Genomic DNA, 26,118 nt, shown 5'->3' on the forward strand with positions numbered 1-26,118 from the left:
ATATATCCACAGAGGCCAGAAGGGGGCATCAGATGCCCTGCAGATGGAGCTGCAGGAGGTTGTGAGCTGCCTGATGTGGGTGCTGGGAACAGAACTCAGGTCTTCTGCAGGAGCGGTGTGTGCTCTTCACCACCGAGCCGTCTCTCAGGCCCCACACACGTGGTTTCGATATAGAGATAGCTTCAAGTCTTTTGGATCATAGCGAGGAAGGCAGTGCCGGGCCATATGCCGGGCACCCGCTTAGCTGTGTAAGAAACAGCTAAGTTGTCTTCCAAGGCGGCTGCATGACTTTGCCTTCCAACCAGCAGGGGCCGTGCTCCAGGTTCTGACCTCATTGGCGTCTGTGGTCCAGACTTCAGCATTTCTGACTGCTGTGAACTGGGACTCATCTTTACTTGCGTCTCTTTGATGAGGTGCCATGTGGCACAGCTTCTTACTGGCTTTCTTGCAACTGCGTCTTTGGTGGGGCGGGGGGGGGGGGCGGGGGGCGGGGGGGGCGGGGGGGGGGGGGGGGGGGAGGTATCTTATGTTCAGCTCTTATGCCCCGTTTTTAACTGTTTCAATTTCAAATGGAGTTGCCAGAGCAGTTGGGGTAATCATCCTTTATGCGATGCATCCTTGGAGAGCATTTTCTCCAACCGGTGGCTTGTCTTTTCATTCTCCTGCCTCAGCTTTATCTTTATAGTCTTTCCGATGTCCCCAGATCCGCCGGGTCTGGCTGTTGGCTGCTGACCCAGCGGATGGCTGCTGCTGCTCACTGACCTGAGTTGGTCTCATCTCTAGGGCAGCTGTCATTGCTGGGTCCTGTGCAGTCACTGTTCTCCTGAAAGGTGTAGTCGTTTGCCCCCAGTCCCAGTCCTGTGACTGTCGGGAGGGCCCAGTCATGAATGTCCTAACACTAGGTGTGGTTTAACTTCGTACAGATGCTCTCTGAGCCACGTGCAGACCAATGGCTGCACACAGATGGAGGGGGGGGGGGCTTTTTTTTTTTTTTTTTTTTTTTTTTTTTTTTTTTTTTTTTTTTTTTTTTTTTTTTTTTTTTTTTTTTTTTTTTCACTTGGAGGGGGACCACAGGATGCGCTTGTGGTTGATGACCTATTTCTCTCATCTTTCTAGTGGATTATCTACAGGTCAACAAGAGGGATTTTTTTTTTTTTTTTTTTTTGAGACAAGATGAAGTCAAACATACAAAGAAGCTCTATCATTGGGGTGAAAATTTATTTTGCGGATGTGATACAAATCATATAAATGCTTTGAAGTGAGAATATAAAAATGTATGTAGGCCATTATATTAATTTCTCTGTTGTAAAAGTGACAGAAAATTTGTTCATTTCCAAAGCCATACAAGAAGCCCTGCTGCTGACTGGTGGGTCTGACGAAGGCCTTCTGGGGCCAGGTGACATTCTGCCGGGGCCTGGTTTACAGAGGAGGCGAGGAACACAGACACACGGCTTGTGTCCCGGGAGCTTTCAGGACCTAGACTTCTATGTCAAGGAATTTGTAGATTGAGACAAATGCCCGTGTGGTTTTAATGAATAAGAAAAAGGGACCAAGTATTTCAATTTAAAGGATTAAAAGGACAAACTCTTATCTAGGAATGAGACACAACTTATAAGGTGGTGGAAGATTAATGAGCCCAGTAGCCACAGGCTTGATATCCAGGTCCCGAGGCTCCAGAGACTTTAGGGAAAACTTTTGCAGAATGGTGGTGAAGAACAGAAACAGCTCCATGCGAGCCAGACTCTCGCCGACACAGGACCGCTTCCCTGGAAGGGGAGAACGCCACATTAGCTCCTTTCATGTTCACATGAGACCTGAAAGGCACTGAAAAGTCAATCAGAATGCTCCGGAGGATAGTAAACTAGCACTTATCAAAGCGCTCTAGGGACTGGAGAGATGGCTCAGTGGTTAAGATCACTCGCTGCTCTTGTAGAGGACCCAGGTTCCCAGCACCCACGTGGTGGCTCACAAACAGCTCTAACTTCAGTGACAGGGGACCCAGTGCTCTCTTCTGACCTCCTCAGTCAGGCCTTACATGCACATGGATACACATACACATACAAATTTTTTAAAAAATAAAAATTTTGGAAAACACTAAAGAAATAGTCATCTTCAACGCTGTAACACTTACAAGGGGTTATCTGTAAGAGCTCACAAGGCTTTGAGGCCAGCACTTAGGTCATTATTTATGACACAATGAGACTGAATGACACCTAGCCCTGGCTCTATAAAGGGTCAAGCAAATCCTTGTGTATCTGTTATACAATGCAGCCGGAAAGCATTTTTACGGAAGATTAGCATCATTTATCACAGTGTACTATGTGAAATCAGATTATTACAGATTGTACAGACTAAACCAAGTTTAGTATAAAAGCCTGCACATTACATAAACCCTAATACTGTCCGCAGTGCCTGTAGTGCAAGAGCAAGAGATTGTCTCTGTAACGGGAAATTGCAAGTGGTTTTTACTTCCTTCTCTTATTGTGGTTTCTTTTTTATTTTTTGGTTTTTTGAGACAGGGTTTCTCTGTGTAGCTTTGCACCTGTCCTGGAACTCACTCTGTAGCCCAGGCTGGCTTTGCGCCTGTCCTGGAACTCACTCTGTAGCCCAGGCTAGCCTCGAACTCACAGAGATCTTCCTGCCTCTGCCTCCCGAGTGCTGGGATTAAAGGTATGCACCACCACCGCCCAGCTTCTTATTGTGGTTTCTTGAATTTTTATGCTGAACACTTATTATCATTGTAATTAGAAACAATGCATGTTAAACTTGCTGACTGATTGATGATTTTTGCAGGCCTAGAAATCAAACCTCGGGCCTTACATACCGTAGACAACTAACTGGTTTACCACTACAATCCCAAGCTCCTCACACTGTTTTTTTGTTTTTAATGCTAATCAAACAGATGCACAGATTAACAATGAGAAAGAAGACCTGCTGGCAATGCCAAGTCGTTTTGAGGCCCTAACAGGAAATATGAATAGAGGCCAGACTTGGAAGAAAGAAGATGGAGGGACTGAGACTCTGTGATGGACTCTGGCTCTGAGAATCAGAAGATTAGTAATAGTTAACAGTTAAAAATGAAGACATCTGCATCTGTGTTTTGGAAAAGTTAATATTACAAGAGGAAATCAATAGATAAAATCTGCAACAGTGAGTTACTTTATCACCAGGCAATAGGTGACATCTGAATTTGAGTAATGCTTGTTTTCTTTAAAAACTTGCCTTCCCAGCCCACAGAATAGTTCCTGGAAGACTTACCTCATGTGACTGGCGGATAGACTTAAACGTCCCTCTAGACTTGGAACATTGTGACATTTTGATCAATGGACTTTGCATCAATGGATCACTTACCTATGGCATAATTTAGTGAAGCTAAAAATTGCCTGAGACGTGTGTATTTACCAAGGGAGAAGGGGACAAAGTGGTCTGTTTTCTTGAAGCAGCCATTTTTATCCAGAAAGTGTCCTGGGTCAAATGTCTTTGGGTTGGGAAACTCCTTGTGATCCAACAAGATGGAGGACAGTAACGGGAACACAGCAGTGCCCTGGAGTAAAGGAGGGAGATCACGGTGATGCTTGGCCAACACTCCTATTAACTGTACATCTAGTGGGGGACACTCACGCGCTTCCCTGAAGACTGGCTCGGGTTACAGCTACTACACACTCATATATTGACAGGATAGTTCTTTGGGTAAGAATGATAGTCAGTGTTCAGTAAGAGTTGCTAAAATCCGAGGCTTGCAGCTCACGTTGTCCACACACGTGCTTTCGTGGGGCTTCTGCCTCACGCCGACAGAATCACTTTTTTATGTTTACTTTCTTTTTCTTTCTGGATTCAGATGCGAGGGAAAGGAAAGGAGGTCCTGAGCCTCGGGTCTATATAGACTCCGTTTTCCTCACTTGTGAAATGCGGTCATGGAAACAGCCTTCCCTCCTTGCCGGGTGAGATTTTTGTGAAGCTTAGATTTAGATTCCAGCTTCTTCTCTCTCTCTCTCTCTCTCTCTCTCTCTCTCTCTCTCTCTCTCTTTTTTCCTCTCAAAATAGGGTTTCTCTGTGTAGCTCTGGCTGTCCTGAAACTCACTCTGTAGCCCAGGCTGGCCCTGGCCTCAGATATCGGCCTGCCTCTGCCTTCCGAGTGCTGGGATTAAGGGTGTGTGCCACCACAGTCTGGCAGGTTCCAGCTTCTTAAAATGTGGGTCATGATCCCATAGAAAGTCATAAATGTACGTACAGGTCCTGGTTAGTCTTTAGTGAGCTTGACACAGCTAGAGTCAACTGAGAAAACATTCTCATCAGATTGGCCCGTGAGCAACCCTAGGGGGCGTTTTCCTGATGAATGATTGATGTGAGAATGCCCAGCCCATTGTGGTGGTGCCACCCCTGGGCAGGTGGTCCTGGGTGCAGGAGAAAGCAAAAACTGGGCAAGCCAGGAAGAGCAGGCCAGTCGGCAGCGTCCCTTCATGGCTTCAGCTCCTGCCTTGAGTTCCTGCCTTAGCTTCCCTCAACGGACTGTAAACGGAATACAAATAAGCCATTTCCTCTCCAAACTGCTTTGTCCACAGTGTTTTTATCACAGAAATATACAGCAAACAGCGAGGGTGGGCACTGTACATGATTTGGCAACAGTGAAGGGCTTCTGAAGACACAAGGACCAAAAGCATAATCAAAATTACACGTGTAGAGAATCTGAGGCATGCTGGGCAGCTGTGGCACACGCCTTTAGTCCCAGCACTGGAGGGGCAGAGCCAGGCGGCTCTCTGTGAGTTCAAGGCCAGCGGGGTCTACAGAGTGAGATTCAGGACAGGCACCAAAACTACACAGAGAAACCCTGTCCAAAAAAAAAAAAAAAGAATCTGAGGCATTGCAGGAAGTGCTTATGTGTGCTGCATCCTGCAGCATTGCTGCAGCCCAATTCTGAACACAGCATGTGCCCTGCACTGAGCACGCTACCACACCACACCACACCACATCACAGAGCATGGCCCCAAACACCTCAACCGAGAGGCAAGACTACTGTATGCTATGAACTGCAGTGTTCTTTCTATATACCCAAGGTTTTTGTTCTTACAGAAACAATGGTTTAACTATGGAAAACAAAGACTTTTCAGGTTTTTCCTTCTGTCCTCCTTCATCCTGCAAGTATATGTATCTTTAAGTTGTACTGTGTTAGAAAGGATGTTTGGTTTTAAAAATTGCTATTTAAGCCACTGACTTGAGTGCCATTAAGAAATTTAAACTAAGCCGGGCGGCGGCGGCGATGGTGGCGCACACCTTTAATCCCAGCACTCGGGAGGCAGAGCCAGGCGGATCTCTGTGAGTTTGAGACCAGCCTGGGCTACAGAGTGAGTTCCAGGATAGGCTCCAAAACTACACAGAGAAGCCCTGTCTCAAAAAACAAAAAAAAAAAAAAAAAAAAAAAAAAAAAAAAAAAAAGAAAGAAAGAAATTTTAAACTAGGGCTGCTACACAGAGAAAACTTGTCTTGAAAAACAAAACAACAACAACAAAAGAAATTTAAAGCAGCTTTGGTTTGGGTTTAGGGCAGGATTTTTCAGTAACTTCAAACGGCACTAAATATCCTGCTGCCTTTTTTTGTGCTGTCCATTTATGCAAAGTGGCATTCTCAGCATTGACAATTATAAAATCAAAATACTAGTTAGCTCTGAAAGTCACCAGACATGCTCTCCTTCCTACAGTATCAGATATTCAACCCATATTTTAGTCTTTATCTAAAAATAAACAAGCACATCCAAAGATGGATTGTACACTAATAAGAATTAGTGTACAAATTTGGCTGTCTTTCACACATTGTAAAATTACATGCATAGCAAAAATGTCTTCAAGCAATTTTCTTTATGATTAATCACCAGAAAATGTTTAATATGGGTACCTATTTTGTAAACCTATGTACAAAGGTCAGAGTCTCCCTGGTAGAAAGGGGGTGTGAGTGGGGAATGTTCAAGAAGCCCCAGTTTAGATGACAAGATGCTGATGGTGACGACTCTTTATCCTGGGAGCCTCACACCTGCCAGACACTGGGCTGAGATGTGTATAAGTCTCCTTGGTGACAACTGTCCTCACAGTGGGTGCTTTCTGGCTCACTTCTATAAACAAGGAAGCTGAGTGAGGTTCAGAGAAGAGAGATGCTTGCTGGAGGCTGTACCAGCACAGCTGGATCGCGCTCTACCTCATCATGGAGTACCCGACTTAACTGAACGCTTGCTCTTCTACGGTTACCTGGTGCTCCCTTGAACATTTGTGCAAGAATTGGAAACGATACTGCAATACCTCCGTGTGCATGTGCGTGGGTTCCAGGACTGAACTCAGGTCATCACTTGGCAGCCACCTCAGCGGCCTCTCCCTCCTTTCCTGGACTGACTGTAACTGGCTCCTATATTGATGTAGTCACTGTCACAGGTTATGATTGTCCTCAGGAAGACGCCTTATGAAGTGAAAAAAGTCATACACGCTCCCTACCCTTTCCACACAGCTCTTGTGGTGTTCTGTAGCTCGCATGAAAAGTAGCAGAATTTTTAACTGTCCATTTTTAGTGAGCATCTTTTTAAATGGAAAATTTCTAATGCTCAAATATAAAATGCATTCTTTCGGTTAGTTCTTTGAGCCGGAGTCTCAAGCTCACTATGTAGCCGAGACTGACCTTGAACTCCGATCCTCCTGCTTCCATTTGCCAAATACTGAGATTTCAAGTGTGTGCCTTGGCATCTGGCTTTTAAATATATATAAAAAAGAAATTCTTATTTCGAGGAAAATCTACACAAAAGGTAGGTTCTCAGCAGTGGGCATGCTCGCCAGGTGCTCTCAAGTCTGTAGCTGCTGTCACACAGCCTTCTGTGGTGGTTACCCTGGTTACCACTACCAGCAAGAATCCCATCCCTTGCAAGGGCAGAGCTCTGCCAGGTGAGGCCAGCCTGGTCCACACGAGAGTTCCAGGCCAGCCAAGGCTACACAGTGAAACCCTATCTCAAAAAAAGTTTTCTTAAACATCCTGTCAATATACTATGATAAGTTAAAACATGAATCTTTATAATTTTTATTTTCAATCTATTCCATTCTGTAAGTATATTTTTATATATTCATTAACCATTTATAATTACCACACACACAAAAATAAATAAAATGTGTAATAAATTAAAAGAACTATGGCTTTGTGTTTTATCATCTTGTAGCATTTATCTTGTTTGTTTTGTCTGTTTTTTTGAGACAGAGTTTCTCTGTGTAGCCCTGGCTATTCTGGAACTCGCTCTGTAGACCAGGCTGGGCTCAAACTCAGAGATCCGCCTGCCTCTGCCTCCCAGTGCTGGGATTAAAGATGTGCGCTGCCGCCACCACTGCCCAACTCCTATCATTTATTTTTTTAATTACATATCAAAATTGGAATCTGTAAGTTTGGTTCCAAAAAATACAAATGGTTATTTTTATATATGTAATATGTATACATTTTGCATATGTAATGTAAACTTGTAATTTTATTTGGGAATAATTTGTTTTCCTAGTCTAATACAGAATAAGTCTTTTATTCAAAAATTGTATAACTCAGCATTCTAAACTTAACAAAAAAAGTCTTTCATGGGAGGTAGGGGAAAGGAATGGAAGAGCAGGGAGGAACTACAGCCAGATGTAAAATAAATAAATAATTTTAATAAAAAAGAAAGAGAGAGAGAGAGAGAGAGAGAGAGAGAGAGAGAGAGAGAGAAAGAAAGAAAGAAAGAAAGGAAGAAAAGAAAGAAAGAAAGAAAGAAAGAAAGAAAGAAAGAAAGAAAGAAAGAAAGAAAGAAAGAAAGAAAGAGAAAACCAAAAACCTTTCCTGCCAGACATGGTGGTGAGTTCTACAGACTGAGTTCTAGGACAGCCAAGGCTGTTACACAGAGAAACCCTGCCTCAGGGGAAAAAAAAAAACCTTTCATTACTGAAAATCTCTCCCCCACCCCAAGCTGAGGAAGCGTTCTACCACTGAGTTAAATCTCCAACCCCCCCCCCCCCCCCCGAGAATATCTTTAAATCTTTTTTTTTTTTTTTTTTTTGGTTTTTTGAGACAGGGTTTCTCTGCGTAGTTTTGTGCCTTTCCTGGATCTCGCTCTGTAGACCAGGCTGGCCTTGAACTCACAGAGATCCATCTGCCTCTGCCTCCGAGTGCTGGGATTAAAGGCATGCGCCACCACCGCCCGGCTGAATCTTTAAAATTCTGCAAACTTCCTGCTTATCCTTGAGTACTTTTTTCTTGCAATTTTTGTTATTAATGTAAGCTTTTTCTTAGCTGGTTTGGTGGCGTACACCTCTGATCTCAGCACAGCAGCAACTGAGTTAGACGGACTGAAACGTGGAGACTGGAGAACTTCTATTTAAAAGGAAGGAAAGGCCCAGTGATCCTCCTGCCTCGGCCCGCCACAGTGCTGGGTTACATGTGCATGTCATGGCCGGCTTTTTACATGGGGGCCGGGATCTGAACTCAGGTCCTTGTGCTCATCCAGCTCTCGCCCACCGAGCCCCTTGATTTTTCTTGTGATGTGTATCTTGGTTTTAGATTTACCACAGAGTTTCTGCTCCTAGGCCAATGTTAGCTATAAAGTGTTTGTAGACTCGCACTTTAGCAGACTTTGGGACTCATCTTTTTAAGACTGGACCTTGGTTTGGGTTTGGCAGTGTTTTGGTCACATTTTGGTAGATCTTCTCCACGTTATGTGCTACAGATCCATTACATGTAGATGAGGCAGCTTGCTGCATCCCTAGCAAGCACACATTAACTGTCAGCCACAGCGATGGCCCAAATGTCTGAGTAACTGGGAATCAAGATCCAAGACAAAAATGTGGCTTAGCGTTAACACTGCTGCACCTTCCCATTGGCACCCTTTCTCAAAGCCACTCCCAAAAATCCGGTGAGCTTCTTACTCATGGATGCCACTGCTCATCTATACATGGGACAGGAAGACAGGAAGGGGTCTGGGAAGCTTAGGTCAGCCTCCCATGTTCTGAGTAGTCAGAGACGAGGCCGAAGAGGTGAGAGAGTCCCTGTGTTCTTCTGGCGACTCTCCCAGGCACAGAACTGGCAGCAACTCCCCAGCAGCCCTCCCTTCCCAGTCAGTCATCTTTTCCAAACACATCTAACCTTGGGGATGACATAGTGTCTGAATTTCGTGTCCTTGACCACAGCATGGGGCAGACTAGAAGGAAGGAGAGTGATGTATCTTTGAATCTCATGCAACACAGCATCGGTGTAGGGCATCTTCACTTTGTCCTTCATGCTCGGGGGGTGGTGGTGCCCAATCACACGATCGATTTCTTCATGAACTTTAGCTGCAGAGACATTGAAAGGGCTACTCAGGCCTATTTTCTAGGAGATCTGGAAATACTTGCACGGAGTGATTGAAAGTGGCCTAGAGAAGGCTTTGTGGGAGTCAGAAGTGTGTTGCTAGGCATTCCCATTTTGCAGCAAATCCCAAGGTTGGAAACAAAGGCTGGGGCAGTAATGAGCACAGATGTATTGTGGTTAGGAAAAGACCCAGGCATTCCCAACTGATCACGTGATTCCCAGCAAATCAGCCATAGAGAGAAAATGTTTGCTCCTTTTTGTGCTGGGAGCACTTTATCAGCTTCTCTCACTTTCCTGTTATCGCCTGTGGAAATGGGAACTGCATTTTGAGCAGTAAATACTGACTACCTATAGTTAGTATCTGAGAACAGGCATGAGATTATCCAGCTTCCCTACAAACTATAAAATCATGTTTGTGACCCACCTGATGATCTATAAGCAGTTAGTTGTTGCTGTAGAAGGGAGATTTCCCTTCAATGGTGCAGCTACTGATAGGCTGCCCATTCTCCTGAAGTAACCCTCAGCCATCTCCTATAAGCAGCCCTAACTAAACTCATCTGCGCGCGCGCGCACGCACACACACACACACACACACACACACACACACACGGCCAAAACCAAACTCAAAACATGAAAACAGGGGAACTAGGGTCTACCTGGGAAAAGGAAGGGGATCAGCAGGAGGAGTGGGAAGTGGGAGAAATGAATAGGATCTAAGTTACTGTATACATGCAGGGAAAAGTTATAATGAAACCCATCATTATAAGTACTTACTATATACTAATAAAAAGAAACATAAAAATTACATTGGAGCTTAGAACCTCCCTTGGGGAGTTTGGTGCACTTTAAAGGTGGGAAAATAGAAGCCTGCAAGATGAAGGAACTCACATGAGGTCAACACACGTGTTAACCAGTGTGGTTTTACCACGGAGCCCATTACATCTTTTGCTGATTATGGCTTGGTTTTTTGTTTGTTTTTTGTTTTTGGTCTCTTTTTCTAACATATGAAGTTAGAGATTCATAAGTCCTATTTTTGAACTTAAACGAAAGTCTTTTAGTTCCTAAATTTCTCTCTTTCTTATCGGCACCATGGGACATAATTCTGTTCCTCAAAACCAACGTCCTTCCCCGAAAGCGTCACAGCCCCACCCTCCTTCCTACACCATGGACTCATCCAGGCACCTTGCACCTCTGGGTACTTCACAAGGAGCAGAATCCCGAATCGGAGGGTAATACTGGTTGTCTCAGTGCCTGCTGTAAACAAGTTGGACCCACAGATTGCCAAGTTCTCCAGATCAAATTCAGATTTCAGGTTGTGCTTCTCCTGTGGGTGATAGAGTTATGGGCTCCATGAGTTCAAGAAAAGGCAATGGTTTCTTAAAATCCCCATGTGTAAGATTCCTTTTGTATGCTGTACTATTGTGAATCGAGCAATCAGCCATGAAGTTGAATCTTCTGGGCTGGAATCTCAGGTTAGCCAAGACACAGATGTGTGTCCCTGGTACGTTAACCATCTCTTCCCTGAGTTTCACAAAGCTTTAACAGAGACTGGAGCATTAAAGGCGGAAATTCTCAGAACAATGCCTCATACACAAACACTTGGCGGGTGATAAGTTCTTGTGCTGTATTTAATGAAAGAGACTAGTTGATAAGCTCTGTTGGAGGCCAGTGTAGGAAGGTCACTGGGGCATGACTAGCCAGCTTCCCTTTTTCTACCCAGTGCTATGGCTCTTCTGTGACTTGTTTGCTATGTAGACCAGGCTGGCCTTAAACTCACAGAGATTTACCTGCCTTTGCCTCCTGAGTGCTGGTGTTAAAGGTGTGTGCCACCACACCTTGATAGTTTTTTTTTCCCCCAGAGAAACACATGGTCCCCTAACATTCACCAGAATGAACAGGCTGTTGAAATGGACCTCTTTGGTGACTGGAATAAGTGTAAACGCCTCAACTAACACAGGGAACTCTGTGCTCAGTGGAAGGGACATCTGTATTCTTCTCTCAGACATCCTTTCTAGGGAATCTGGCTATACAAGTCGTGTGTGTGTGTGTGTGTGTGTGTGTGTGTGTGTGTGTGTGTGTGTGCTTAAAATACAGTTGAGTGGGGTTCTCCTCTCGTCTATACAGCTGGGGGACTCTTACGTGGACAGTGCTAATTTTCAGAACTCACAAACTGGTTTTCAGATTTGGAGCTCTAGATGTGATTTTAGAATCGTACTGTTTTCTCCAGTCACACTGTGTTTCGTGCTCAGGCATTCCAAGGACCAATGCTATGCAATGGCTGATACTAAGCTGATGTTATGATGTATGCATAACATCGCTTACAGTTCATTTATAGCGTATTTGCTTCAAACCCTTTATCCAGCAAGCCATAAAGCCCCAGAATTATAACAATTACCTTCATATGTGACTCTGCTTTCCTGCATCTTCATGGGGGGCTAAAACACATAAAGGAAAGAGGTCCCCCTCCCCAGGCCCCGCACCTCCTCAATCTTGCTGAGGAAACAGTCAATGTAGTCCCGGGGGTTAGCGGGATCCAGGGACTCCCGGTGCTCTTCCACTTTCTCCAGAATGAAGTTTCTAACATCACCAAGTCTTTTTAAAAATTCCTTGTGCTTTCCGGGGATATGCTTCATAAGTGTTGGCCATAGATTGTACATCTAGAAACGAAAGTGAGCAAAGATAAAAACTCAAAACTTCATCTGTGGGGAGTGGTGTGGCGAACGTGTGTGTGTGTGTGTGTGTGTGTGTGTGTGTGTGTGTGTGTGTGCACATGCAGAGAGGAGTGACCCCTCCATCCATGCTTGTGCTCTGCTCAAGCTCCGCTCGACCCGAGTCAGTGAGGAGAAATGCACCGAGGGGATTTCAGTGGAAATGCCTGGGAGCGGACGCCCTTCCTCCATCCCTTCTTCCTCCTTCTTCCTCTCTTTAGTTTACAGTGCTCGACCTCACAAACATCAGACAAGGTGCTCTACAACTGAGCCACACTCCCAAACTACGAATTTTTCTGAAGAGACCGGTTGGAGCAGGCAGAGGGCAAACTTCCATAGATGCTGGGCTAAACACAGCATAAACAGAGGGCAGGGCACTGTGCTCACAGGTCAGGGGAACCCAGGGCCTTGGACTCTGTAATAGCTTCAAGTCGACCAATAAGGACAGTGACAAACAAGGGTAGAAGCTGGGTCTTACCTGGCACCACACAGAGTTCACTTGGTGAAAATTTTTATTTAAAAGGTCCATGAGGGTGAGGAGTGTCTTATTCTTGTAATGGAAACGCTCATTGAAAAGGATGGAGCAGATCACATTACAGGGAGCACAGGCCAGGATGAAGGTGGGATCAAAGGGCTGAGCTGGTGGGGGAAGAATTTCAACACTGGAGATTTGTTGTTTGTGGTGTTCAGGACTGAACTCAGGCCCTTGCTCAGGCCAGGCAAGCCCTCTCCCACCGAGTTAGAGTCCTAGCGCCTCAACAATGAGCATTCTATTCATCCTGTATTAGGATGTCAAGAACTGGCCTCTCTTTCAGATTTATATATATGGTTTATTCCTCTAAGCTTCCTTCATTAGGATGTGAGGATCTTATTCATATTAATTACACACGTGTATGTTAGCATATACAGTATGTATGTTGTTAGTATATTCCATTATTCTCATTATAGCATGAGATACTATATGCTCTTTATAGTGTAATACTATAATAATAACACATTTTGTTACTATATGTATAATAATAGCAATGAGTAATATTATGGGACATTTCTAATATATTGGGTATTATGCAAATGGTTTTACCATGTCATTAAATCTTTCTATTGGTTTTGACTTATAGCCTGATTTTTTTCAAATAATGAAAATGTATCTTAGAAAACTTTAGTAATTTGTCCAAATGTACATCTAGTAAAGTGCTATGGTTAGCAACTGAGTCCAGCTGAAAGCATCATACAGCCCTAACTAGCAACTTGGGGATGATGTTCCTATTCTGGCTGATGTCTTCACAGACAGGGCAGACCTTGGGCCAAGGGACTCCTAAAGAGAAGCTAGGGACAGGCTACAAGGTTCACCTCCCATTTGTCGTAATTCCTCCACAAGGCACTGGGCTTCCTCCTGCACCCTCTCTTCCAGGCTTCTCTTCCCCATCCCAAAGTTCTTCATGGTCATGAGGGAGAAGCGCCGCAGTACCTTCCACCTCTCTCCACTACTGAAAAGTAGTCCTGGGAAAGAAACAGAATGTTCATCGAGGGAACATGTCCTGTACCACAGAGGCCAACTTCCCTACAGCTCTCCTCCTGTCTACCCTGACTGCTGGTGCTCCTTATCTGGATTCAGAGCTGGCAGTTCGAGCCACGTGGAGTACAGTGCAACTGAAATGTCTGTCATAGAAATGCAAATCTAAGCAATGGTCAAGAGGAGGCAGAAATGAACAAAGAGGGCTGTTGGTGGATGAAGAGCAGTCCTAACTGTGGAAAGGACTTTTGTCTGGCTCTGTTAAAGGCAATCAAAACCATCAAAACCATCATGTGATCTCGCGGAGTTCTGTTTTGATACTTAATGTGTCTCTCTCTAACTTGTGTATGTTCTGTGTGTGCTTTTCTATATTAGAGGATAAATATATCTGAACTAGATCAACATAGGAATTATGCTTCTGTCCTCAGAATTTACGATCTGCAAATGTTAGCCTTATCGAAGTAAGATGAAACTAGGCTGAGAGGTGGCTCAGTGGTTAAGAGTGCCTGCTGCTGGCGTCTCCATGACGGGTAAGGTGACCTGCTGACAACCCAAGTCAGAAGCTCATTTTTTAAAAAGGGACTGCAGGGCCTGGCCCCGTTGGGTAACTGTTGCTGCTTGCGCCTTGACTTGATATCCTCCAATGTTAATTCCTGCCAGTTCACCCCTGAATGCTTAAGGAATTCTTGTCTGTGTATCCTGAATAAGGCATTAACAGCTTAGATGCAAGATTGTAAAACATCAGTACGAACTTCTGCCTCTGGGTCTCCATTGTGTAGCCTGTATTAACTCCTATTCAAAAATGACATTCGACATTAAAATTTATATAATATATTGAAGAATACTTCGAATGTAATCTATGAATACCACAGATATGATTAATATCATGAGTGTAAGTAATAATATCATGAGTATAATTTAAAAAATTAAAAAAAAAAGAGTCTGCTGCTCTTTCAGAGGATCTGGGGTTCAGTTACCAGCACCTGCATTGGGTGGCTCACAATCCCCTGTAACTCTAGTTCCCAGATTTAGTGCCCTCTTTTTGGCTTCTGCAGGCATGCTGGTGATGCACAAACACTCATGCAGGCATACACACACATAAAAAACAAATACATCTTTGGAAAACTAAGAACGAACAAGGAGCTGGAATGCAGCATGGTCCATGGCAGTAACTTTTCAATTCCTTCCTCTCATAAAGCCAGGGATGTATCCTGATTTCCCACTTTAGATAGGGCTGACCAATCTAAACCTCAGGGGCATCCTCATGTCCTCTCTGCCCTTTGCTACACCTGACTTTGTTAAGCCCTGCTGGTTCCAGCTCCAAAATGCCTTCCTTATCTTTCCCTTCTTGCCAGATCATACTACACTATTACACTTTAGGTTTAATATTTTTAGAAAATTTAAAAGTTCCTATCAGTTATGATTAGTCTGTTCAAGGTTACTATAAAGAGATGATACCTGAGGAGTAGCTGGGGGTGTAGGTCAATGTCTTAGGCACTTTCCTATTGTTGTGCCAAGATACCATGATCAAGGCAAGTTCTAGAAGAGACCGTTCATCAGGGGCTTACAGTTTCAGAGGGTGAGTCCATGATCGTCATGGCAGAGAGCATGGCAGCGGGCATGCATGGAGCAGGAGGGAAAGCTCACAGCTTGAGATAACAGCCATGAAGCGGAGAGGAAGCCAACTAGCAATAGCTTCTGAAGCCTCAAAGCCTACCCCCAGTGACACACCTCCTCCAATAAGGCCACACCTCACAATCCTTCCCAAACAGTTCTGCCAGATGGGGACCAAGCATTCAAGCAGATGTGCCTATTGAGGCCGTTCTCGTTCAAACCACCACACTCAGTTTCTAGACTGTTGACCTAGAAGGCACGAAGCCCTGGCTTTCATAAAACTGGACACAGTGGCACTTGCCTACAATCCCAGCATTCAGAAGGAAGAAGTGAGGAGAGCGGGAACATAAAGTCATTCTTTATTACAAGCCAGGGCTGGACACTGAGGAGAGACAAGAATGAGGTGTGCAGTCCTAAGGAGAGGGAGAACACAGTCCGAAGGAGAGGCTGTTTGATGGGAAAATGGGGTTTACTTAGCTCATGTTTCTGGAGGTTCAGGGGCATGGTGCCAACATCAGCTCAGCTCTGAGATGACCTTGAGAAGGATGAATCCCATTGGAAGGAATGATAGAGGGTCTTAGTTAGGTTTTTATTGCTGTGAAGAGACATCATGACCATGGCAACTCTTACAAAGGAAAACATTTCATTGAGGTGCCTGGCTAACAGTTTTAGAGGTTCAGTCCATTATCATCATGGTAGGACATGGCGGCATACAAGCAGACATGGTGCTGGAGAAGTAACCGAGAGTCCTATATCTTACAAGCAAAAGGAAGTGGTTGTCTGAGACACTGGGTAGTATCTTGAGCATATATGAGACCTCAAAACCCGCTTCTACAGTTACACACTTCTTCCACCAAGACCACATCTACCCCAACAAGGCCACATCTCCTAATAGTGCCATTCCCTTTGGGGGCCATTTTCTTTTAAACCACCATAAAGGAACAAATCACCTCTTCAAACAGGAGGCCAAAGACAGACTGGGTCCCATCATCCTTTTCTGGGGGCACACTCTCAACTGCCATAGGGATCTCCTTCCAGGCTCTCTTAAAAGTCCCACACGGCTAATGTGGGAGCCAAGTAAAAACTCATGAACCCTTGAGAACAAACCGTATCTGCACCATAGCAACCTCCAGAGTAGTTTCTTCCCTCATTTCTCTAAATCTATAGAGTTTCTAAATTATTCAAAATCAAACTTTGAGTAATACTAACATGCAAGTCTTAAGCATCCTACCATTTGGTCTCTGGACTCACTAAGTGTGCCTGTGTTGTTTGGCACCCATTTTCCCATTTTGCTTATACTGCTGTTCCTGACCTCTTTGTGTATTCGATTCTCTAGCTGGTTTGAATGTATTGCCACCGAGGGAACCCAGTCTCATTACTGTGAGAGCTTCTCTAGCACTGCTTATCTTCTGAGTACACAGAGGGCAGAGGGTTGGATTCTCCTGTGCTGGGAGTATATGACAGGAAATACGGGAGAGGCAGAGGGCCAGGGACTGCACTTTCTGGGGACTGGTTGTAATAATGAGCTATGTGAGGGTCAGGGTACTGACTAATAAAATTTAAGGTCAAGGATATAGCAACGCTCAGATCAGAAATCTTCTATTACCCTATCTCCAAATTGAATGTAATCTATGATAAACCCATGCTTTGATTGAGCAGTTGGTGACTATCACCCTAAAGAGGCTGGAAATTCTCATACTGCATGTTTATATAAAAAAAAAAAACCATGTTTATACACAAGTGGTAAACAGATATACATTCAGGCAAAGCATACACACACATAAGATTTAAACTTATAAAATTTAAGGTGGTTTTTTTTTAAATTACCAGAATATGCTGGTTGTGGTGGTGCACACCAGTAGGATTTGCTGAAGGAGGAGGAGGTAGGAGGATCACGAATTCAAGGCTAGCCTGAGCTACACATAAAAATAATTACCAGAATATCACCCATCGTTGTGAAATCTCTAAACCTCTAAGAAGACAGCCATTTATTTTAAACTGTGAACTTATTTTTATTATTACTGTGTTTATGTGTGCATGATGTGTGTGCATGAATGCAGGCACATGTGTGCTATATATGCATATTGTGAAAGGATAACTTCTGGAGTCTGTTCCCTCCTTCTACCACAGGTTTCATGATCAAACATAGCTTGTTAGACTTGGGTGGCCCTTTTCCCCCATGAGCCATCTCGCTGGCCCTTAACTTTACAGCTTAGTGAATAAACAATAACACCTAATTCCAGGGATCAAATGAATAAACTAAGGGTTTGAATGGTTGCCACTAGCAATGGTATAAATGTTTAAGGGTCAAAGAGGCAGGCAAAATACTGAGTAGATAAATGCCAGGAAATATTTCAACAACTTGATTAGCTGCACACACATTGCAGCAATCTGCAGCAGTATTATAATGTTCAAAGGCATCAGAAAGCCAGTTAGCATTTTAGCAAATATTCCATTTAGCAAAATATTATTCACTGACTTGTTCCCCTCCCTCAAAACACTTTGGTAAGCTAACCCCCAGTATCGTGAACATAACCTGACTTAGAGTCTTTTTTTGTTTTTGTTTTTGTTTTTTTGGTTTTTCGAGACAAGGTTTCTCTGTGTAGCTTTGGAGCCTGTCCTGGATCTTGCCCTATAGACTAAGCTGGCCTCGAATTCACAGAGATCCGCCTGGCTCTGCTTCCCAGGTGCTGGGATTAAAGGCATGTGCCACCACTGCCCAGCTAGACAGGGTCTTAATAGAGGTAATCAAGTTGAAATGAGGTCATTGGATAGTCCTTAACCCAATGTGATGATCCTTATATGGGGGCATTTGCATGTGCACATGTGTACACACACATGGTTTCATATGAACATGAATGCAGAGGTTAAGGTAATGTAACAGATTCTCTTGCACAGCTCACAAAAGGAACCAACTTGCCGGCACCCTGATTTCATACTCCTAATCTCTACTATGGGACAAGGCTCTTTTGCTATGGCAGCAGTAGGGAACTGAGACAGAAGGAAAAGGAAAAGATTAACACTTTGTCCATTTCCCCTCCCCACACAAGGTGGGGAAGGAAGCATTCATTGCTTCCTTCTCACTGCATGCAGGTAAGGCGCAGTAAGGGAAGTATAAACTCATTTTCTCAAAGTTGCAAAAACTGCAAATTTTAGGCCAGTAACTTTCCCCCATCTCAGTCCAATCAAGCCCAGCAGCCTCCACATCCAATCAGAAATTAACAGAGAAACCAAGAAGGCTCTGAGCTGAAACTGATCTGAAAGTTTCTTCCCTGAGGACTGACTTTCATGGTACTAGAAAGATCCATGCAAGCTTCCAAAAGAGGTAACCAATCAACAATCCTACCCATCTATGGTGCCTACGAACCACAACAATGGTCAGCACGGAATAATAACCTGCTGTGGAATAATGCTTTTGTACACTGGTTTAATAAAATGCCGATTGGCCAGTAGCCAGGCAGGAAGTATAGGTGGGTGAGCAGACTAAAGGAATGCTGGGAAGAGGAAGAGCAGAGTCAGGAGTCACCAGCCAGACCCAGAGGAAGCAAGATGTGAAGGCAGAACTGAGAAAAGGTACCAAGTCACATGGCTAAACATAGATAAGAATTATGGGTTAATTTAAGCATAAGAGCTAGTCAGTAATAAGCCTGAGCTAATGGCCGAGCAGTTATAAATAATATTAAGCCTCTGGTGATTATTTTATAAGCAGCTGTAGTACCGTGGGGTGGGAGGGACACAGAAAATCTTCCAGCTACAATAACTCTATGGATGCAGTAGTGGCACACATAACTTGGCAGTAACCAAGAACTCTCTAATTGGGTGGAAAACTATTCAACAGGAGGGAAGCATCACTGGTACTAGAAAACTCGCCAACTACTCAGGGCTAGAGAAATCATGGGTGCTGGAGGAGACTCTGCAACTAGCATTTCACTAAGTCAGCATAATCCCTAACAACAATCTAAACATTTGTTCTTACATCCACAGATCTAAGTTCTCACCTCTTATCAAGGAAAGTTCTTTGCATCAGACAGAGACCGTTACAGAAACCACGACCAATTAAAATACAGAGTTGCAGAGCTCAGTCCTAACTGATACATACCTACAACACAATTCTGTACCTAAAGCTGAGGGATCATTTTGGAAGACGGGATAGAACAAGGAGTTTTCTGTGAGAGTGTATGTCCTAGGGATGTCAGAAGCTACACCCACAAAGTTTCACCAACATGGCTGGTAAACATGACCTGTACAAGGACAGCTCCAACAGACATGCTAACATGAAGGGGAAAGACCATGAGGCCTCAACTCTACATAAAGAACTACAGGCCGATAAGGAAGGCTGAGAATGGGAGAAGTGGTCATCCCCAGGGAAGACCACACCAAAGGGTCCTCCAGTACCAAATGGTCAGCTCAGAAAACACACACACGAGTAACATTATTCAGATTGAGCATGTTGTATTTATGTATTTAGGCGTACGCGCGTGTGTGCACACACACACAAATGTATGTAACAACAATGAATGAAAAAGAGGTCATGAATTTGAAAGAGAGCAAAGAGAATTATATGGAAGACTTTGGAGGGAGGAAAGGGAAGGAAGAAATGATGTAATTATATTATAGTCTCAAACAATTAAAAATACTAACAGAGAAGGACACAACAGCCAATGCAATCAACTTGTTTTGACAAAGGGAGGCGTGGCTGCTGCAGCAGCTGTACCTTGATCTTGAGTGAGAGTGACCCCAAACCACCCCACCTTGTACAAGAGCACAGTGTATTATATACAGTTAGGGGTTCATAACATACTTCCAAAAGAATCCTTTCTGTTTATCTGGGATTCAAAGTTTGTCATCTTAAATGGCTTGAAAGAAACTCTTGGTTTTTTCTTTTCTTTCTTTCTTTCTTTCTTTTTTTGTTTTTGTTTTTGTTTTTCGAGACAGGGTTTCTCTGTATAGCTTTGCACCTGCCCTGGAACTCACTCTGTAGACCAGGCTGGCCTCGAACTCACAGAGATCCGCCTGGCTCTGCCTCCCGAGTGCTGGGATTAAAGGCATGCGCCACCACTGCCCGGCTTTGGTTTTCTTTCATTGTGGAACATTTGACACATATAAAGGAATGTATAACACATGTTTAAGTCTTGAATACAATAGTAACATGAGTTCTCTGTGCATCTGTATCTAACTGAGAATGTGATTGGGATGATCATGTCTACTCATAGGCTCCTCCCCCATCCTCCTCTCTCCTTCAGCTTCCAGTAGCTGCCGTATCTGGTCACTATGTGCTGTTGTGGCCACTGTGCCCCCTTTGCCCCATGGGAAGCTGCACTCCATTGCCTCTCCAATACTAGACCTGTGCGTAACAACTCCTCTTAGAAAAGCTCCTTATGTGGTTTCAGCTCAATCCTGTGGACAGAATTAAGTTACATGACTTGAATCTCATCTCCAAGGAGCTAGAGACTGTTGTATAATGAGATGATGTTAAGCTCTTCATCGGTTTTTCTTCTTTTTCTTTTTTGAGCTTCTAAACTCCATGAGTGTCCTTTGTATAAGAAGCCTTTTTTTTTATTCACTGCAGATTTTCTAGATTATGCCCAAGTTTATTATAATGAACTGACTCATAATGAGCCCTGAATAATTCCAAATGAGGGCTAGCTATGCCAGGAGACAAGACAACTAGGTTGAAAATGTTGAGTCACTTGATATCCTCAACTTCCAACTTCAAGGTAACTTAGGGGCTCTGGAGATAAGAGTTATAAGCTATGTGACAAAACATTGTGAACTGGAGAGACGGTTCAGTTGGTGATGAGCTTATCCCACAAGCATGACAACTGAGAATCTGAGCTTAGATCTCCAGTACATGAAAAGCTGGGTGTAGCCATGCACAGCTATAATTCCAGCACGGGAATGGGAGGGGGCCGAGACAGGAGGATTCCTGGGGCTTGTTGGCCAGTCAGCCTCGCCCATTGGCAAGCTCCTGGTTCAGTGAAAGATGCTGCCTCAAAAAATAAAGTGAAAAGCAAGGACAACACATGACCTCTGGCCTGAAAATGTGTGCGTGTGTGTGTGCGCGCGCGCGCACACACACACACACACACACACACACACACACACACACACACGCACGCACACCTCCATCAGTCATGCTCATGTTATCTCAGGTTGCACTCTGGACACCAAGGCTAAGGTGAGCATCCCAGATGTGCTTCATCCTTTAAAACCTCTGCATTTGGGATCCTCCAAGATCTGTCCTACACATCTGCTCAGCATGTAATGAAATTGTGACCTGGAACCTCCAAGTGTCTGTCTGTCATTTGTAATGTGGTCAGTCTTGTTGGGAACTATACCTGTCACCTATGGAATCTTTAATAACTCTGGGCATTGGAGTCCCATTGCAGCGTTACAAGCTTGTGGTTAGCTGCTATGTGAAAACAGACATGGAATAAGTTAGTAGTCAGATCTCCTTCCCTAAATATTCGGGTATCAAGGGCAGTTAGCCTGCAGTTTGGTTTGAAACATACCATGTCCTTTCTGACTATCTTCAACAATGGGAAAAGGTCCTCTCCCGAGAAATTCATCACCTTGGTCGAGAAGAGCTTCTTTTACCACATTGTATCCATGTAGGACCACAGTAGGCCGGGATCCAAAGTACAGAGTGTAAATAGGTCCGTACTCTTTGGCCAGCTGGAAGAAGAGAGAAGCCCTTGGGTAAATAATTGTGAAATCTTTCTACTGGATGCTTGTGAGAGTTTTGCACAGAGCTTGGCCTTTGCTCCATCTGTCTCATTTGAGAAATTTAACCTGAAGTATGTGGTCCTTTCAATCCTTCATTTGACATGCAACCTTACTAGGTAAAAAAAAAAAAATCTATTGAGTGTGTATACTACATCTTTAGTTTAATATAAATGATATCCCCTTCTAGATCTTTCCCCACATTTTTTATTAAGTTCTCCTTTGGCATCCAATACTATACTCCTTATCACTGTCCTAGAATTATGCACCATTTGGACTTACAAATGTCATTTACTTGGTTATTTCTTTTTTAAACTTTTCACCATGTATATTTGTTGTACATAATACTGGTATATAAGGGCATTCCCATTCATGGATAGAATGCATGTTGACTGTATCCTGCTCCAAATATGACTGTTTCCCCCCTCACTTCCACTAGATTTTAAATTCTGTAATTGCTCCTTGATGTGCATCTTTCATCCTTCGCTCATCTCCCAGCTTCCACTCAGACAGTGGGAAATTCTATCACCCTAAGCCGCCCTTTTCTATCCCCAAAGACGCAGCCTGCCAACCTTTCTTCTCCCGACCCCTCTGAGTCACTGGCTCTTCTCTGTATCTTCCAGAGACCTTCCACTGCCACCACAGCCGCTGCTCACTCGCCAGACCTGTGCCCACGTGCGTAGTTTTCTGTTTCTACAAATGACTCTTTATGCTGGGGACGGGCCATTTCCCAGCTTGTGCACTGGATTCTAACCCCCTCAAGCTACAGTGCAAAGCACAGTTCTTCAGAGCATAGTTCTGAAAAGCTGTCAAATCTGCTCTTTACTTTCTCTCCCCCAGTCTTTCCTATAACCTCAACATAAGCCCTTACCAAGATCACTGTGCTGAAAACTTATTTTCCAACGCTCCCTTAAAAGTTCTACTTTGCTAAGTCTCATGTTATTTTACCAGCAATTGGTGTCTGACATGATTAAAATACTTCATCTAATGTATCCTTCCTTTGGGCTCCAGGACACCCACTCTTTGGGTGCTTCTCTTACCTCACTGGTTTCTCCTGCTTAGTCCCCCTGAGATTTCTAAGTATCTAGGTGACTCCTTTATTGGGGTCTCTTGAGATCATGCCTCAGTCTACCCACCCCAGTATGATCTCATACTATTTCATGGCTTTAAGTACATTCTGATTCCCAAATTTTAAAAATGTAAATTTGGGCTCAGCCCCTGAATTTCAGTTTCAGGTATTAAATTACCTGTTCACATACTCACTCCAATAACGAGTAGGTCTTTGAAATAACATGTCTGACTGAGCTTTTTGTACATTCTACACCCCAATATCAAATAAATGAAAAGCACCTGCTTCCAGCCTCTCCCGTCTTATTCGGTAGCAACCTGCTGAGTGGAAACTTGGCAAGCATTCTTCATTCTTTATCTTGTACCTCTTCTCACACCTGTCAGCAGGTCCTGGTGACTCTGTCTTCCAGGTACAGTTAGAATTAGGCACTTTCCTTACCTCCCTGTTCTTACACTAGTCTGAGCCACAGCCTGCCTCTTTCTTAGCATCTTTACAATCTGCCCCTAACTACAAGTTTGCAGAGCCATGTGGTTAAAACATAAGTCATATTATGTCACTTCATCTAAAAGCTTTGATGTCCTCTCTTGGAAGAGAAGTAATGTTCTTATAGCAGCCCTGAAAGTATCATGAGATCCACTCTTCTGAATCTCTTTAGCACCATGGCCCACTTCTGCCCATTTTCTCCTCTTGTGTTAGCTGCACTCACCTCCTTGATACCCCTTGACTCTACTAAGTACCGTTTGCTACGGAGGATTGGATCTTGTTCCTTTTGCATAGGATATACTTTTCTCCGCTTTCCTTTATGATTTGATCTGTCAGCTTATTTGGCAATTTCTTACAAAACTAAGCAAATGACCCTGAAACCATGTGTCTCTTGATATCTCAAAAAAACTGATAACTTAGACTACACAAAACCTGGATGTTTATAGCCATTTTATCTGTAGTTGCCAAAAGTGAATGTACACAGAAACTGTAGCAATCCAGACAGAAATGATCTGTTAGCCATGAAAAGATGAGGGGGAATTCTTAGGTGCCCATTATTAAGCAGGAGAGACCAACCTGGAAAGGTTGCATGGTATATGACTCATCTATATGACATTTTAGAAAATGCAAACCCAGGGAGACAGTAGAACTGTGGTTGTCAAGGCAGCACCGGGGGTTTCTGGGACAGCGAGACTATTCTGACATTTGAAGGGCAGATGCGCACTGTTATACACTCGTCCCAAGTCCAGAGAATGCACGCAGGGAGAACTCAAACGTAAACTCGGGACTCTGGATGATAATGATGCATCAATGCAGTCCCTCAATTATAAAAGGTTCCATTTAGTGTGGGATGTAAACAGGTGATGCCATGCATGGGAAGAAGGGGCATTTTTGGTATCTGGAGCTCAATTACTCTTTAAAACTCACTGTGCTCAAAAAGTAAAGCTGAGCTAATGGGATGGTTTAGCAAGTAGAGGCGCCTGCCGAGTTTGGTGACCCGAGTTCAATCCCTGGGACCTACATGGTGGAAGAAGCGGAAGGAGAGAGCTAAAGCCTTCAAGCTGTGTCCTAGCTTCCACATGTGTGCCATGGCATGTGCTCACACATACACAAACTAAATGTCATAAAACACCGTTTTCAAAGCGAAGGTTATTACAACGTTGGCTTCTTTCCATCTCCACATTATCATTTTCTCTAGTGACGTGCAAAGACACGACTTGTTTTCATCCTGAGTCACTCGTATTAGAAGATGCTTATCAAGGATGGGGATTTTTCTACTGTCATGCATTAATATTTCCAGATCTAAAAGACATCGTCTCATAAAGCATGGACTAATCTGTTCTTCTAATAAATATTAGTGCAAAGATTTATAATCAGAAAAATCCTCATGCAGTTTCTCCATTTTGAAGAATGTATTTTTGCACAGTGACTTTGGGAAGATATTATTTCTCCAGCTGTAGCCAGGACAGATGAGCTGTGTTAGGAAGAGAAAGGGTCCTCTTTAGAAGGAGAATCACAAAGCTTCCCTCAGATAATCTTGTATAGGACAATAATACACACATTTACATTTGCCACGCTTGCCCTTGGTATTATATGTTAATGGGGTCAGTCTTTCATTTAATGTATGTTCTGATCCAGAATCTTATTCTGAAGCCAACCAGTATCTCCAGGTCAAAGCCTCTCACTACCTGCTCTAAAGTGATCCAACCCTAAACGGATGGGGATTATTTGCATTTCTGTACCCCCAAAATGAACATCCCAAAGAGCCTATGTGGTGAGCAGAACTAAGGAAGGAAGCCACGAGAGCAGAGTCCAGAGGTGAGCATTTAACCCAGAAGCAAACAGCCAAGGATGAAAGCCCTTACCTTGGAAAGAGATGCAGGCATGTCCTTGAGGTTTAACTGCAGTATATTCCCAACAATGGGAAGTGGGGTCGGGCCCGGGGGCAGTCTTCCCTTTGTGCGTGTTTTTGGCCACACTGAAAACAAACTAAGGCAAATCAAAGAAACCACAAGAGCAAGGGCTGTGATTCCCAGCAGCTCCATTTCAGCCCTGGGATGTTCGCCACCTTCACTTGAAAGGAAGCAAAGCTTATGCAGGGGGTGTTCCCTGCTGGGCAAAGGCTGCTCTGAGTTTTGGACTGGGGAAAAAAAAAGCCTGGAATGGGGTTGGGCTTGTTTGTTTGCTGAAGCCTGTTAATTTTTACTTTTACTCAGAAAATCACAAACTTTCTTTTGGTTTTTGTATGTTTATGGTGTGTGTGTGTGTGTGTAGGTCAGAAGACAATCTTAGATGCCGCTTCTCAATCCCCACCTTGTTTAAGACACATTCTTCATTGTTTGCATTTGCGTACGCCAAGCTATCTGGCTGTTGAACTTCCAGGGATTCCTGTTCCCACCTCCCATCTTGCCACCTGACCACTGGGACTACAGACGCATATGACCTCACCCAGCTTTACATAGATGTGGGGTTTGAACTCACAGTGTCTTGCTTGCACAGAAAATGCTTTATTCTCTGAGCCATCTCCCTGGCTCTTCTTTTTATTTTCAAAGACTCAGTACTACATGTTCTTTTTCTCAGCTCTGAGAGTTCATTACATACAAAGTTGCATTTTACTTTTCATAGGTTTCTTAAAACTGTTAAGTAATTACATTCACAAACTATGAAAAAAAAAAAAATCT

General features: G+C 43.7%; 1 protein-coding gene across 2 annotated transcripts; it reads right to left on the bottom strand.

The window, feature by feature from the left end:
• Positions 1-1,197: 1,197 nt before the first annotated feature.
• On the bottom strand, positions 1,198-25,567 carry LOC114706456 (cytochrome P450 2C44). 2 transcript variants are annotated; one of them, XM_028888859.2, is made up of 9 exons: positions 25,303-25,567; positions 21,675-21,837; positions 13,386-13,535; positions 12,514-12,674; positions 11,808-11,984; positions 10,510-10,651; positions 9,124-9,311; positions 3,403-3,544; positions 1,198-1,766 (listed from the first exon to the last, which is right to left on the bottom strand). In XM_028888859.2, the coding sequence occupies exons 1-9, from the start codon at positions 25,480-25,482 to the stop codon at positions 1,588-1,590; spliced, it is 1,482 nt and encodes a 493-aa protein (XP_028744692.1). In that variant the 5' UTR covers positions 25,483-25,567; the 3' UTR covers positions 1,198-1,587. The 2 variants fall into 2 exon arrangements, with proteins under 2 accessions (XP_028744692.1, XP_037063000.1); XM_037207105.1 differs by lacking the exon at positions 3,403-3,544.
• Positions 25,568-26,118: the final 551 nt, after the last annotated feature.

This window comes from Peromyscus leucopus, chromosome 1 (assembly GCF_004664715.2).
Source record: "Peromyscus leucopus breed LL Stock chromosome 1, UCI_PerLeu_2.1, whole genome shotgun sequence".
Lineage (NCBI taxonomy): Eukaryota > Metazoa > Chordata > Mammalia > Rodentia > Cricetidae > Peromyscus > Peromyscus leucopus.